Source organism: Ciona intestinalis, unplaced genomic scaffold, assembly GCF_000224145.3.
Source record: "Ciona intestinalis unplaced genomic scaffold, KH HT000076.2, whole genome shotgun sequence".
Lineage (NCBI taxonomy): Eukaryota > Metazoa > Chordata > Ascidiacea > Phlebobranchia > Cionidae > Ciona > Ciona intestinalis.
In genome coordinates, this window is record NW_004190398.2 from 309,606 (window position 1) to 325,625 (window position 16,020).

The 16,020-nt window shown below is 35.2% G+C and overlaps 2 protein-coding genes across 2 annotated transcripts; both read left to right on the top strand.

The window, feature by feature from the left end:
* The first annotated feature begins 6 nt into the window (after positions 1 to 6).
* Positions 7 to 4,046, top strand: LOC100180966 (RNA-binding protein 4). Its single transcript, XM_002128543.5, has 5 exons — positions 7 to 265; positions 972 to 1,092; positions 1,649 to 1,838; positions 2,591 to 2,747; positions 3,348 to 4,046. The coding sequence occupies exons 1-5, from the start codon at positions 108 to 110 to the stop codon at positions 3,730 to 3,732; spliced, it is 1,011 nt and encodes a 336-aa protein (XP_002128579.1). The 5' UTR covers positions 7 to 107; the 3' UTR covers positions 3,733 to 4,046.
* Positions 4,047 to 7,507: 3,461 nt separating this feature from the next.
* On the top strand, positions 7,508 to 16,014 carry LOC101242640 (WD repeat-containing protein 64-like). Its single transcript, XM_009863044.3, has 13 exons — positions 7,508 to 7,759; positions 8,528 to 8,658; positions 8,955 to 9,057; positions 9,547 to 9,653; positions 10,228 to 10,257; positions 10,523 to 10,576; positions 11,436 to 11,598; positions 12,577 to 12,685; positions 13,044 to 13,184; positions 13,562 to 13,638; positions 14,042 to 14,226; positions 14,912 to 14,996; positions 15,686 to 16,014. Exons 1-13 carry the CDS (start codon positions 7,606 to 7,608, stop codon positions 15,853 to 15,855), a joined length of 1,509 nt encoding a protein of 502 aa, XP_009861346.1. The 5' UTR covers positions 7,508 to 7,605; the 3' UTR covers positions 15,856 to 16,014.
* The last annotated feature ends 6 nt before the right edge of the window (positions 16,015 to 16,020 follow it).

A 16,020-nucleotide genomic window follows, 5' to 3' on the forward strand; every position in this document is an offset into this window, starting at 1 on the left:
GTGTTGCTTTTATTTGTTTTTTCCTTTTTTTGTCGCATTTAACTTAGTATTTTTACAGTGTCGTTTTAAGTTACTTATACACGTACAACTTACCATTGCACAATATTATGGTAAAAATATTTGTTGGACGTCTCCCCGAAGACGTAAAAAAGAGTGAATTGGAAGAATTGTTTAAAGCATATGGAGAAATAACAGACTGTTCAATATTAAAAAACTATGGCTTTGTTCACATGGCCGATCTGAATGATGCTAAAAAAGCAATTGCGTAAGTTAATTTAAAATTCTAAAAGTTATTTTTTAGATGTATATATATGCTCAGTTTTTATACTTAACTCCGCCTCAATTTGGGACTTTTTACCAAAAGCTGTGAAAAATTTAAAACAACGTTTATGCGTTAAAACTTCAAAATTTTGAATGGGTAGGCTAGTGTAGAAAAAGACAAAATATATATATATTACTTTCAAATTTAAATTAGGCCTGCCTAGGGATGCCATTACAGAATTTCGAATCCTTTTGTATTCGAATCTAATTACGGGATTAGGTATTCTGTTTAATGACATCATCACACATCATCTCATAAACTTTATTAACCATTTTTGAAACTTATTAATTTTGAAAAAAATATATTTTTGTGTTTGTGGGACTTTCAAGAGTAAACGTTTCCCAGCGTCTTTTCATAGCCTGTTATACGTTTCATGACGCAAAAACTTTCCAATAGTACAATTTTTTAATCATTTTACAGTTTATGATCCAACAATGCTACTATGAAAGAGTCAATAAACTGACTTATGTGGCTAAAATTATTTTTTCCCATGAATTTAAAACGATTCAAAATTCTAGATCGGAATTCTAGATTATTCTAGGATATCCTAGAATACCTAATCATTCTGTAATGTGCATCCCTAGGCCTACCCAACGTAAATAATATAAACTGACAATTTAACAGAATTTAAACATTTTCATATTTACAGAGGACTTGATAAAACAGATTTAAAAGGAAACTCAATCAACGTAGAACTTTCAACAACAAAAGTGCAAAAAGCGAGCAAGATATTTGTTGGCAATCTACCACCAGAAACCAAATCTGCTGACGTTAGTTTTCAGTATCATTTTAGTTAATTTAGCAATGTTTTTCATACTGTTGACTTAGATTTTCTTCAAAATGCTCAACATTTTGACACCTATTTTTGTCAATGACTTTAACTGGTTAAAATGTAATGAAGTTTTTAATCTAGTTTTTTGGAGTTGTTTACACTTAGCTATAAGTATAATATAGCCTAACTTGATTATATTTTGACAATTTTATTTTTTAAGTTTTAAAAAAAATTATACTGGTGCTTTCAAGCTTTTGTAGACTGTTGAAAGTTTTGTTAATTCTCAATGCCGCCACATAAGCCTAAGTTTTGGCAAAATTACATCTTTAGGACAAATCCATTTTAGTAAAGCCATAATCTAGCCATATTAATAGAACATCCATATCTTAGTAAGTTAATAGCCAATGCTTTATATTGTTAACTGTATTAGTATATATATATATTGGATTTTTGTTAAAATTTGCATCTATAAAGTTTTTGCTTGTACTACTACCTACATTTTAGTTTTGCCTGGTTAACCAGATTTTCTTTTCATTAAAATTCTTTACTTTTAGATTCATAAACTTTTCAAGAAATACGGAACTGTAATAGAGTGTGATGTTGTTAAAAACTATGCATTTGTTCATATGGGAAGGGAAAATATGGCCAGAGATGCAATAAATGGTCTTAACAACACAGAGTTTAATGGAAACAAGATTGGTGTTCAAATGGCACGCTCTCAAAGAAATCTTGATATGCATGGGGGTTAGTGCTACATGTTATGTTCATAGACTTGTGTTTAATTAGAATAAAACTGTATCACTGCCGGCTAATTTTGATTTTTTATATGTTATTTAATATTTATAAATGTACAATCTGTTTCTGTTTGGTAAAGAATGATGTTAAGTTAGGGTTGGTTAAGAATAAAAATGATTACCATGTTTTGATTTTGTTATGTTTTGGACTGTCTTAACAAGAATAGTTTAGGACATACAACTGGGTTTACAAATACAGCAATACAAGACTGCTGTTATGTCTTGTTTAAAGGTAGCTAGAAGAGTATAAGTTCTTTTTTATCTGTTATTGCTGCTTAGTTAAACTTTAAACAAAATATTATGGCACGTTTGATAGGACAGGTTTAAGTTATGTCTATTAATTCACCATTTTTGCCTGTACTATATATTATGAAAGTTAGAATACACACATATTGCCCGACTTCACTTTACCTCATTTACACAAGTTACAATGCTTCCAATTTAATGGATAACTTCACTGACTTGTTTAAAGTTCGAACCAAGTATTCTTAGTACATCATGGTTAATTGTTATGTTTTTCAATCCATTGTATGATTCTATTTTTTGTGGGTGGGGTCCTTGTCAAGGACCTGGGATTTTTCAGATTTGGCCAATTATTCCTATTGTCTGGTTGAAAGGTGAGCCTGCTTACCACTGCCATTGCTCCGATACTTTGTAATTACGTCACTGTACAACCTAATATTATTAAGTTATAAACTCCAGGTCCACCAATGCACCGGGGTGATATGCGGGGCCGAGGAAGAGGTGGTCGCGGTGTGTACATGGGCCCTCCTCCACGCATGGGGCTTCAACATCCACGGTTCCGTAAACCATACTTAGATGACCCATACTTGGATCCGCCATTTTCTCGCATCGGGAGGTTTGTTTTAAATAAATTCTTCAGATTTTGTGTAAAAAATTATCTAATTTTAAGTTTATATTTACTTTATTTTACAATGAGATATTTGCCTTTTCAGCGTTTTACAGGATTTACTAGAAGCTCTTTGCTGCTTTTGCTATCAGGCATAACACAATTTTGACACTGCTTTTTTGCTTTTAAAATGATGTAAGATTTTAGATACATTGTAGGTTGTAGCCATGATTTCTATGATGCATTGTAATAGGATCAAATCTAAAACATTACCAGATAAAGTCTAGCAAACCTGGAGATGAAACAATGGTTTAATATTTCTTAAGTTTATTTTTATACCTAAAAACAGTTAGCAAAAAAATTGCTAAAGATTTAGAAAAAATATGACTTTGTTTTACTTAAGCTTTGCAGGCAAAAAATACCTATGTGATCGGTTTTATAAAACTAAATAGAAGTAATGCACTCGGTAAAATAGCATGTTGTTTCTGTATGCAATTATTTACCTTTATCGTATAACCAAAGCTTAACGATTACCTAAGTGGATGATACGACTCGCATTTAAATTAGTTCGACTTTTTATTCACACTTTTCTCCGCAATCAAACTTTAGGGGTGGATTACGTCATCGCATGCTGGGCGGGTCAAGCCTACATGAACGAAGCGTCGGTTTAGGGTCAATGTACGGTCAAGATTTGCTTTCGCGTGCTGCACTCCGCCGCGACCCGCTTCTCAGTGCAGGAGGCTCGTTATTGTTGAGAGAACGAGAAGCGCTGGCACGCCGACTCGAGTCCGAGGCTCTAGCTGAGTCGTACGCTGGTTTGAGCGGCGCAGGATCTCAGTACGATTTTACGAGCGATCAATTGGTTGATTTAGCCGAGCCTGAGTTGTCACTCGGACGATACGGATCCTCTAGTTATATGTCCCAAAGTCGCCTCGCCGATGCAGAAACTGCCCGTTATTCCGCCGCTGCACTGGACAGGTACGGCGCATTTTAGTAGCAGCGCCAAACACAAGAATTGCCGCCGAGCAGTCGATTGAAAATGGCTTTATTTTCAGACTGGGTACAGTAATTTAAAATCTGCCAAACTTTCTCGGCCATGCGACCGACGAAATATTGTGAGTAATTAAAACTACGAATCGGGTCGTCTCTACGGCCAATATGTTTGGACCGATGTATAATGTGTACATTACAAACGTTGCGTTCTTTTGTGCTCTTCTTTTCGTGTGACTTCTTTCGCCTCGCAATTTGTATTTCGGAACAGTATAAAATCTGCCTACACGAAAATATGAATAAACTTTTTAGAACCAGTGTCCTACATCGTTATCAGTGTATATAAGACTTCTCAGTCCGTCTCAAATTTGCCGTTTTACAGCGCTTTAACAAGTTTTTCGTAATTGCTGAACGAAGTGAAACAAATACTAGCGTGGATCACCTAACTACAAATTTCATTTCAGCTCCAGGTAATAGCACTGGAAGAGTTATTCTATTGTTCTGCTTGAGTTCAAAGTATAGTACACTGCTACTGCGGTTGGCTTATGTATTTTCTATGGTTGTGTTGGACTGTTCCATTTTAAAAGTACAATGAATATCTTATAGGTAATTAATGCCCAAATTAACAAAAAATATATGGTTACAATTTCTTACAATATACTGCATACGGTAAGTTTAGCTATAAATTTATCTACTGGTTTCAACAAGTTCAATGTAACTTATTTTTTTTCTCTCATTGTTTCCAATAAGAGTCGTTATAACACGAGGGTTATTTTATACACCTATTGCCTCTTCGTGATTACCAACAAACATAACTATACAGCCTATTATTTTGGAGTTTTTTTCTTATGCATGACTGTAAACAACCCACGGAAAGCCAGTGGCTTTATTCAAGTGCAGTTAAGTATATTGCCCAAGGGACAAATATGCACAATGATTGTACTGTCTGTCTAGTACTATAGTTCCACCAGAGGTGGTCATTTTACCAGCACCGTGGCAAGGCCTAACTTTTACCCAGAGGTAATGGGTTCAAGAGCCGTCGCTGCTACCATTGTGAGTGAATGTCTTGGGCAAGACCATTTACAAAAAGTGCTTCAACCCAGAAGTCACTAATTGGTTGTAAAAACTCTTAGCCATACATGAAAATAAAGAATAAAAAAAACGTTAAGTTACCTACGTGGTAACTCGTAAGCAGGCACGGAGTACACAACAAAACACCCGTCTTGTATACCTACCGTCGTTACATCACCACGGCGCCACGCGAGGTTGAATTGATTACATTCATTCAAGATGAATACCGTTAGTATATATATATATAGTAGGGTGGGGGAAGATGGGACACCTGTTTATTTTATTTTCTGTTCCAATTTGGTAGTAAGCAAAAAACATTTAAAGAATTATGAAACTGTATGTTCACAACTCCCATGCACCATTGTTAATTGTTTAAAACACGATCAGGATATTTGGATATTAGTTGCTAAATGTGTCCCATCTTCCCCCTCCCTACTATACATATTATCCCATATTTCGTGATCGTGTATTTTTTAAGTCTTTGTTTCCTCTTGAACGAAACGTAAAAAAAGATTACCAACCTGTACCATCTTACCCCAACCTGCTATACGCCGGGTTGAAAAATCTCGTTTGTTCCACCAACAGGTAAGTTTTAACGATCATATATTCTATTGTAAGACCGAAATGTACAATGTTGTCTTCGTAGTAAAATCCTATTTGTAAGGCGCAAGTGATTGGAAATAAATACAAGATAATATTGAATGGTCTCGTGAGTCCCTTTAAACCAGACCCAGCTTTGTTAAACCGTATATATATGTCGAAATATCTAGTGTAGTATAGGCTATATGTGGATTTCGAGACACCTATACAGGCATTTTTCGGCGGGCTCTTTTCCTCCGACCAACTCCCCAATCGGCGTTATGATTCATCCTGGGAAAATGTCGGATACGAAGCTATAACAAAAATGGTGCGTATTGACGTGTTAGTGTGAATTTTTAAATTAACCAAAGGTCGATGTAGGAATATAGCTAAACGGAGTAAAGTTTGCCTTAATGATGGCAATCTGAAGACGTCACATCCGATAAGCTATATAGTAAGGTGGAGGAAGATAGAACACCTTTTCATTCTATTTTTTCGTCCCATTTGCCAGTAAACAAAAAAATCACTAAAAGAATTATAAAACCGTATCCTCACGACTCTCATTGTCCGTTGTTATTTGTTTAAAACACGATCAAGATGTTTGGATATTATGTGCCTTATAGGTGTTCCGTATTTTCCCACCCAACTACAAGACTGAATAGGCGTACTACTGGAATAAGATGAGAAGCCAGCTAATATTTTCTGATCGTATTCTTAACAATGCTCTTTTGGAGTCGCAGGGCTGCGGTTATACAAGTCTGTAAATCTTCTTTGTTCACTACCCTAAGATACGAGAAAAGAGAATATAAACATTTCCCTTCTTATATCCCCACAACATTTTACTCAATTATCTTCTCGTGGACAATGTGGCACCAGCACGGGTATTTCAATTACCTGATGATGGTATATAGGCTACGGAAATGTATAGCTGGAGAGAGCTGTTTTTATGTATGTGGTCTGTCAGCAATTGAGTACTACAAGTATAAAGATCGGCTAAACCCAATCTTAACCGACAAAAAGTCAAATTTCCCGGGCTTTTGTAGACGTTTGCGAATATAATTTTCGAAGCTGCTGCTCACAGCAAATGTCGACACGAAACACACAAAATCACTTCGGTCCTTTAATTACGAAAATTATAACTTTTGTACAAGGTATCAGTACTGTTATATTAATTTACCTCAGCTTCGTTTTACATTAATTAACTAAAACTCTTCGGTTACATTAGCTGAGATAATCGCTTTAATTAAAATTAATGCGGATTTAGCTAAAATGAACTGGATTTTACAGCAAAAGGACGGATCGTACAGTTTTCTTATCTTTAAAGGTAATTAGTTAGTTGAAGTGTTGCTTCGTACGCCTTTAAGGAGGTGTCAATGCGTCGTGTTTTGAAAACAAAAGGAAAATATCGCATGTCTAAAGCGGATCACGCTTTCAAGGACAAAGAAATTGGAAAGGTTTACAATTGTAATCGAATCAGTAAATTCCGTATTTTGAAAGCGCAATAGTGACTTCGGACTGCTATAGATCAGTAGGGCCTATGTAGCTTGTGTTTATTTGCACTGAGCTGAAGACGAGCTGTAAGTTGTTGTAGTAAACCCAAAGCCGTGTTTATTCAGGCAACAATCGGATAAGTGCCTTTATCCATTCAAGATTAACTGAACAGAAAAGTAAGGCTTTGAGACTTTTTGTTTACTAGCTGCTGTACGGCCAGGTACTCGAGATTTTGTAACGTTAAATCCATTAGAACCAAGTTTTACTTGCCTTTCCATTTTAAAACCGTTTTTTGGAAATGTTTAGTTTTTTACGCGTTTCCACTCAATTTGTATTTTCGCCACATTCCTGGAATGTAGGTCGTATACTTACGTATCATTTAAGCGGATTTTTTGCGACTGCTGCTAACTTTATGTGAAGGCTATAATATAGTGGTTAGAATTTCATATAGTAGGGTGGAGGAAGGTAGGACACCTTTTTGTTCTATTTTTTTGTGTCATTTAATGGTAAACAAAGAACATTCAAAGAACTATAAACCGGTGTTTACGACTTGCATAGACCGTTGTTAGTTGTATAAAACACGATCAGAATATTTGGATATTATGGACTAAAGGTGTCCCGTCTTACCCTACTAAACATTTACCAATGTTTTTTTAAACACAACTATACACAAGGACTCAATTCTGCTTGTTTATAGTAATTAAAGTTAAAAGCTATACAAACTGGGAGCAATAAAATGATAGAAGCACACCCTCGTCCAACGAATTCAGGGCGGCCATATTCGCTGACAAGCTTTCAGTCAAAGTTGGATAAGTTTCAACAGTTTATCGCTAAAGAAACTCTTCAAGACTCTACTGCAACGACGGATGAAAAACGTCAGTATGTTAACGGTAAGACGAGCCATTCCTATTGCTAATTAATGCAGTTTACAGCATGTCTGGTAAAGTCGCTGTCGTTGCAACTAAAAATATAGTAGGGTGGGGGAAGATGGGATACCTTTTCATTCTATTTTTTGTCTCATTTGGTAGTAAACAAAGAACATTCAAAAAATTATAAAACCGTATCCTTACGACTCCGATAGACCGTTGTTAATTGTTCAAAACACGATCAGAATATTTGGATATTATGTGTTAAAGCTGTCCCATCTGCTCCCACCCTACTATAGAAGGGTGGGGGTAAGACTGGACGCGATTAGCACAAAATATCGAACTGTATTGATCCTGTTTTAAACAATTAACAACTGCCTATGAAAGTCGTGAGGATACGGTTTTATATTTTATAATGTTCCATGTTTACTACCGAATGGGACGAAAAGTAGAATGAAAACATGTCCCATCTTCCCCTACCCTACTTTGTATTTTTGATTATACGGAACTCATTTACCCATGATGGGGCAACAATAGACATTGTTGCTCTTATTAAGACCTTTATAACTGAATGGCACAAGTTTTAAAGCTTTAAGCTGCTACCATTTTTGGCCTATACGTGTCTTTGGGCATGACATTTAACGCCACCAGCACTTACAATTTGGTTACAATTAGTTTGTCCATTTTTTCACTTGCATAGCCCGTGTTACTAACTTCTCCGTGTTACTACTTAGCCGAAGTAGGTATGGCCACAGCTCCGGTTAATGACTGGCACCTTTCATTTGCAATCAGATAACCTTCGTTACGAATATTTTTGCGAGAGAGTTCGATCTTTGTTTGGGGAAGACATAAAATCACAAGACCTAAAAGCAATTCATCGCAAAATAAGTACGAACCCAGATGCGCGGATTGACTGGAGCGAGGTGCGTTACCTGTGACATCACAATCCCTGTCTATTATAATTATCTCGACTTAGGGGGGTTTCCAGAGGCTATGACTACGGGACTTTCCAATATTATTCAAAATTAATGTAGGAAATTTTAATATAAATGGGACAAATTCGATTTTACTAAACTCCTGGCAGTGTTTTGCATGTTCTGAATATTAAATAATGAATTTCGTGTAACAAAATAATGCTTAAGTTTACAGCAAATTTGTATAATGTCATAATCATAAGTTGATATTAAGTTCATAACGCTGTATTAAACATGATTGACAGGTTTTTGGTTATTTTCAAGCTGAAAATGACATTCAAGAGTCGGGTAGTGATGAAATTAGTGTTTTCACTGTTTCAAAAAGAAAGACTATCGGTGAAGCAGCTGGTAAGCATGTTGCATGTATACTACAACAATATTATACTATTATTGTATGTGCCGTGACACAGTTGGTTAGCGCGCCTGCCTCTAACCCAGAGGTAATGGGTTCCAGGCTCTTCGCTGCTACCATTGTGGGCGTATCTGTCCTTGGGCAAGACACCTAATGCCAATTGCTTCAATCCAGTGGTCACTAATGGCTTCAATCCAGTGGTCACTAAATATAAAAACAAATGGAAAAAATTCCCCAAAACATAATAAGTGATCACCCACAAAATAACACACTTGGTGACTTGTAAGCTGGCACAGGTTGTATCTAACAGAACACCCGTGTTTAACGGCTGTCGTTTGCCGGCCACGAGAGGATAAAGTAAGTTATAACTATTCATCCACACTTGTTTATCTTAAGGGCCTGGTGTGGTAACTTCTAACTTGATGATATAACAGATACTGTATTGACTGTAAATGATACTTTTTCCCATAAAATCCCTAATATAGGTGACAAAAAGCGAAGAGATACCATTCAGTGTGTCATATATTCGCCAGAATTTGACATTTATGTCACTGCGTCACAAAAAGGAGCTCTCTCATTGTATAATGGCAAGGTAGGTTTATAAACAAAATATTTGTTTAAGTTACCTAAGCCGTGGCAGAGTGATTAGCATGCCCGACTTGAACGTTGAGGTTATGGGTTCAAGACTCGTCGCTGCTACCATTGTGGGCATGTGTGTAATTGGGCAAGACATTTAACGGAAATTACTTCAAACCATTTTTAATCTAAAAAAATAAGCACATTTTTTAATCAAAAATAAGTACCAAGAAACAAAGAAGAAAATAAAAACAACAGCCATCCAAAAAAACAAATGAAAAAAATACAAAAAAGTATTCACCCACAAAGAAACATGCATGGCAACTCGTAAGCTGGCACGAGGTGTATGAAATAGAGCACCCAGGTTATAACGACCGCTGTTTCCGGCCCTGCGAGAATAAAGTAAGTCACATTCATTCATACGACCTATATATTAGCTGCGAGAGCATTTGTCTTATTCACCTACAAAGTTAAACATGCGGTAACTTATAAGCAAGCACAAGGTGTATGGAACAGAACACCTGTATTATGAAGTCCTAAAATGCATTGTTATGCAATAAATTTTAATGACTAAACTAATATTTTTACAGCTTCGTCTTCAAAACTGTATTGACATTAATGTGAGTCAAATAATTCTGTTTATTTTACTTTAATATTAAATTTTATGGCTTGGTTTTGTTTATTACCCTATTATTAAAAATTTAAAAAAAGTTTTTTTTTTGTATTTCAATTTTAACGACTGTCGTTTTAAGGCCCATTTGGTTTAATTTTGGTTTTGGCCAATTTGGTTTTTCTTGGTTTTATTTATTCTGATCTTCGTTACCGCATTGAAACAGATGTATAAAAATGTATGTTATGTAATTGTGTTGTAATTTTTTGTTCCAGGAATCTGCATGGATGACAAGCTGTCAGTATTTACCAAAGTTGCGGAAAGTCATTGTAAGTTCAAAATCAATTACAAACTATTATTAGGCTGCGAAAAAAAACAACATTTTTCAACCATGTCTATTTAAATATATGCCTCTACCATTTGTAAGCGTATGTGTCCTTAAGCAAGACACTTAACGACATTTACCAGCGCCGTGGCATAGTGGTTAGCACGCCTGCCTGTAACCCAGAGGTAATGGGTTCAAGGCTCGTTTCTGCTACCATTGTGGGCGTATGTGTCCTTAAGCAAGACACTTAACGGCAATTGCTCCAACCCAGTGGTCACTAATAAGTTGTCATAATTATCAGCCATACATAAAAAAATAAAAAACTGTGCCAAAAAATAATCACCCACAAAGTAACATACATGATAACTCGTAAGCTGGCACGAGGTGTTAAACCCGTGTTATAACGACTGTCGTTTTTCGGCCACACGAGGATAAAGTAAGTTAAATTCATTCATTGCTCCAACCCAGTGGTCTCTAAAAAGTTGTCAAAATTATCAGCCAGACATAAAAAAATCATAAAAAAAACAATCAAAAAAAAAAAAGCCTACAAAGTAACATACTTCATATCTACACGCGAAGATAAAATAAGTTACATTTCATTCACATTTTAATAGTTTCAATTTAAAAAAAATTTTTTTTTGTTGATTTAGCATTTTTACCTTTTTTCACTGATTAGGGTTTAAATATGTTTGTATTTGGTAATCGCTGTTTGTATTGTTTTAACAAATAAATAGTTTTTTTTTAATTAAAAAAAATATTATCTAATTATTACCTGTTACATTTAAAAAAAAATCTAATTATAACCTTGTACCTTTTAAAAAATATTATCCGATTATTACTATGTTTTTCTTTTACCTTTCCAGGCTACTACAGAACGTAGTATAATTATTTGGGACCACAGAGCTAAAGGACAAAATCAGTCCAACATCCATGTCATTAAACCATTAGAGCATTCGCCACAATGTATGTGTCTGGTCGAATGCGCTGATGAGCATTCTGATGCTTTGCTTATTGGAGATGATGCAGGTAATAAGTGTGATTATATTAATATTGTGTTTATGGTAATGAATAAATTCTGTTGGAAACACTGAACACAATTATTACGCTCTCGCCTTTGCGTCTTTCGTCCTTAAAAATGTCTTGGTTAGTTCACTGTTTTTTTTGTTCGCGCATATCTTTGTTTAGAGATTGGACTGTGGGCTCAAGACATGTATGACCTGAGCTAAAGTACGACAGCAATTGGGATAGTATGGGTCGTAGCACTCTGGGTGTTGCGGTAATGGGCCAACCCCGGCCTAAATCTCAGGTCCCATCTCGGGGCAGGCTATAGGACCTCACCCACTAAGAATAAAAATGTGTTACTACATAGACATTTTACATAGGGTGTCATGTGATGTACTAAAAACTAAAACGCCGAAACTGCACATTGTGTTTCCTTTAATTTTGTTCATATTCTAATCTATTAAAATAGTTGTTTCCATATTGTGATTGAATTTGCAACTGATTGCGAATATCAGACTTACATTCTTACATTAATTAATTTATAATAAAAACAAAGCATGTTCTTTTTCTACGTCAAAAATGTAGTGTTGTGGTAGTAGCCCAAAATCTGGATAATTAGTAAGTTCTATGTCAAAGGACCTCACACATATAGAATAGAATATAATACAAACAAATATTCTGTTTTTTTATAATTAAGTTAGCATTATTAATGGTTTAAATGCTGCTACAATGTGTTGTCCAAATTATAAGCCATGTCAAAAACAAAAACCATACACAAAGTTGAAAACTTGAAAAGTGTGGTAACTTGTAAGCTCACAAGGATAAAAAATGGTGCAAAAATTGCGCGTCTAAGAGCGATGCGATCTCGCAGCACTGGCCGCACAAAGGACTTATTGGGCTTTCTGGGTGTTGGGGTAATGGGCCAAATCTGGCTTAAATCACAGATCCTTGACAAGGACCTCACCCATAAAGAATAATAATGGTGACATAATTGCATTTCAGGATACATCAACCTGATACATCTTACACACAATGACTTTGTCATTAAAACAAGCAACGATCAACCTCGTGTGGTTAAATATAACCTTATTGATCCCACAACTTTAACTATGTAAGTTTTATACAATTGCGTTGTTGCACAAAGTGCCCGTTAAAGGTTATACGTTGAAGGTCTCCCACTACCACCACTGTGCGCATGAATGTTCCTGGGCAAGTTAGTTACCGGTAAAAACGGTATTTTAATCCTGTAGTACCTTATAAATTGTCCAAATTATTAAAGACACAAAAAAATGAGAAAAAAAATCCAAAAAACAAATCATCCACAAAAGTCACATACCCTGTAACTCGAAAGCGGGGTGTATAAAACAGAAAACCTTATAACAGCTGTCATTTTCCCAGCAACATAAGAATAAACAAGATACATTTTTTTTTTCAGTGCATAGGCATTAAATACAAATCTTTTTTTACAGTCCAATAGTTCGTCGTAAGTTCCACCAAGATTGGGTGTTGCAAGTGAAATATTTACCAGATTTAAAAAGTTTTGCGTCATGTTCGCCTGGAGATCGAACGTCATTTGTGATCGCATCCATGAAGCGAATGCATGATACCAGGTTTTATACTCTATACTTCATTGTCATATTAGTCTTTAGGTTTTCAAGTCTTACTGACTTTGTTTTCAGTTTTAAACTGCTTCCATATTCTGTACAGTGTAATACTGGCGCCGGAGCAAAGTTAGTTAGTGTGTCTGCCTGTAACCCAGAGGTAAGGGGTTCAAGGCTCGTCACTGCTACAATGGTAGGGTATGTATCCTTGGGCAAGACACTTAACGGCAATTGCTTTAACCCAGTGGTCACTAAAGGACTTTCCAAATTTTTAGCCTATGAACACTTGTGTTATAACGACTGTTTTATTCAATTTTGTTTTATTTCCCCTTTTGAGATTTTTCCAAGACACTTTAATACTAACAATTGTAATTTATTTTTTACAGTTCTGTAAGTGAATTGTCCATCCCACGAGGAGTGAATGCATTCTGCTACTCTGAAAAATCGAACATTTTTGCTACTGGTAAATTTTGCTCTCATAAAATTGTAAAAGCATCTCTTTGAAACTAGATAAAAAATGCGTGTGTCCTTGGGTAAGACACTTAACGGCAATTATTCTAACTCATTGGTCGATTTTTATTAAAGGTTGCCAAATTTGTAAGCCATACATAAAGCATCCCCGAAAAAATAATCACTTACAGTTTAAAAAGTTACATACATATAGTAGAGTGGGGAAAGATGGGACACCTTTTCATTTTATTTTTTTAAAGAACATTCAAAGAATTGTAAAACCGTACCCTCACAACTCCCATAGACTGTTGTTCATTGTTTAAAATGTGATCAGGATATTTTGATATTATGTGCTAAAGGTGTCCCATCTCCCCCACCCTACTACAACTCAAGTTCATTTTTTACTTTCATTTTAGGTGGAGTGGATAAAACAATTCGAATCTGGCATCCAAATATTCTTTCTCGACCAACAGGCAAAATGTTGGGTCATTTATTCACAATTGTTGACATTGTAATGAATGAAAAAGATCAGCACATTATCAGCTTATCAACTGCCCGTGTGTTTCGTGTTTGGGATGTGCATACCCTTGCCTGTTTACAGGTAATTTTGTTAGCTAATAAGAATACTTAAGTTTTTAGAATCTTATAACAAATTTTTAGCGAAATTGCTCTTATAACAAATTTACAGGGAAAAAAAAATTTGCAACTAAAAATTTAATAAAAATATAGTGGAAATTTTTTATAGAGAATCGCATTGAGGAATGCAGTAAATTCGTTACCCTATGATATCATAATAAATAATAATTACTGATTTTACACCTAAAGCAACTTTTCATGCTGTTATGTGTCTATGCAAACCAGCCATCGAAAAGTTGTTTTAAGTGTACAAGAAAGGTGAAAATACGTATGATGTCACTTATGTTAAAAGAAAAAGTAAAAAAGGCTGCAATTTTTTTCTGTTTTAAAAAAAGTGGATTTTCTGTTAAAAAAAGTGAAAAAGTTGGAAGTTTTACCGTTAAAAAAAGGAAAAAAAAAGAAAAAAGTTGGTGTCGGCTGGACAGCTTAAACCTTACTCTTATGGTTTAGTCAAACTTCTGAAGGTAAAAACTGGTGGGTGGATTAGGATTCTTCCATACATTCAAAAATCAGTCTGGGTGTTGAGGTATGGGACCAAATCTTTCCTAAATTCTGGGGCCTAACGGACCCCCCCATAATAATATATTGGACAGAGAAAAGTAAAAAACAATTTATTTTAAACAAAGTTAAACACCTTTTTTTTCACACAGGTGTTCACCGATAGTGATGGAAGATCTGGTGAAAGAAGAATATCAGCCATGTTGTTTGATGGGAGGAGAGATAGACTATTTACAGGTTTTTATGCTGGTTTAAGGTGGCTGTACACAGTATCCGGAATTCGTCCGTTTTGTCCGGATTTTGCTGCCGCATGAGGAATTGGACATGGGTTTGCATACGACTTTGCATGCGAATTTGCACGCCGGATACTGTGTACAGCCATCTTTAGTTGAATTTTTACTTTTTTTTCGGAAATGCAATGTGAATCTATAACTTTACGTCCAATTTGAACGTATACTGATCGTAAATTTAAGTGTATTAAGACCTTACAAAGACTATAATAACAGAGCTTAATATAGCCTTCATGCATGCCGTCAAGTATTGCTATCAGAAATATGAAATATGTATATATAGTCTCATAGAGCTCTTTATTATATATAATATATTTTTTATATATATTAAAATTAAAAACACCAGATTTGGACTTTAGTCATTTTCAAATATGTTTTTAAGTAACATGATTCAACATAATATTAAAATCTTAGTGTAGAATTTAGAACATAATTTAATGTAATTTTAGTTTCTTTTCTTTCTAATTACAGTCTCATCTAAGATTTGTTTAAGTTGTTTTTTGTGCCACTGCATCTAACTTAAAATAAAGCAAATAAAACGAAGTTTCTATTGATGAATATATAAATGAATGTAACTGTATATCCTCACATGGCGGGCAATGACAGTAGTTGTAACACAAGTGTATCTCACATTAGGTTCAAGTTCACTTGATTTGTGGCCAATGACACGCACTGTACAAGATTCCATGTCGGTCCCCCACACACATGATCACCCACTAACTACTGTGGTTCTCCATACTTCTGTCTCGCATTCTCATGTGTTAACAGTTTGCTCAGAGTCAGTTTTAAAGGTATTTTCTAAATAAGGATATTCATGCTTGAAAAGACAGATTTTTTATATACCACAAGATTAGTTTTGTTGGTAGGGTTGGGTGTTGGGGTAATGGGCCAATCCGGGCCTAAATCTTAGGACCCATGGCGTGCCACTTTTGGAGACATCAGTCTTGGTGCTTGCTTTAAAATTAAATCAT

Coding starts and splice junctions, on each gene's coding strand:
- LOC101242640 (XM_009863044.3), top strand. CDS start 7,606: ATGATAGAAGCACACCCTCGTCCAACGAATTCAGGGCGGCCATATTCG. Junction 9,058..9,546: donor GACTATCGGTGAAGCAGCTG/GTAAGCATGTTG, acceptor TCCCTAATATAG/GTGACAAAAAGCGAAGAGAT. Junction 10,577..11,435: donor CAAAGTTGCGGAAAGTCATT/GTAAGTTCAAAA, acceptor TTACCTTTCCAG/GCTACTACAGAACGTAGTAT.
- LOC100180966 (XM_002128543.5), top strand. CDS start 108: ATGGTAAAAATATTTGTTGGACGTCTCCCCGAAGACGTAAAAAAGAGT. Junction 266..971: donor GATGCTAAAAAAGCAATTGC/GTAAGTTAATTT, acceptor TCATATTTACAG/AGGACTTGATAAAACAGATT. Junction 1,093..1,648: donor CAGAAACCAAATCTGCTGAC/GTTAGTTTTCAG, acceptor CTTTACTTTTAG/ATTCATAAACTTTTCAAGAA.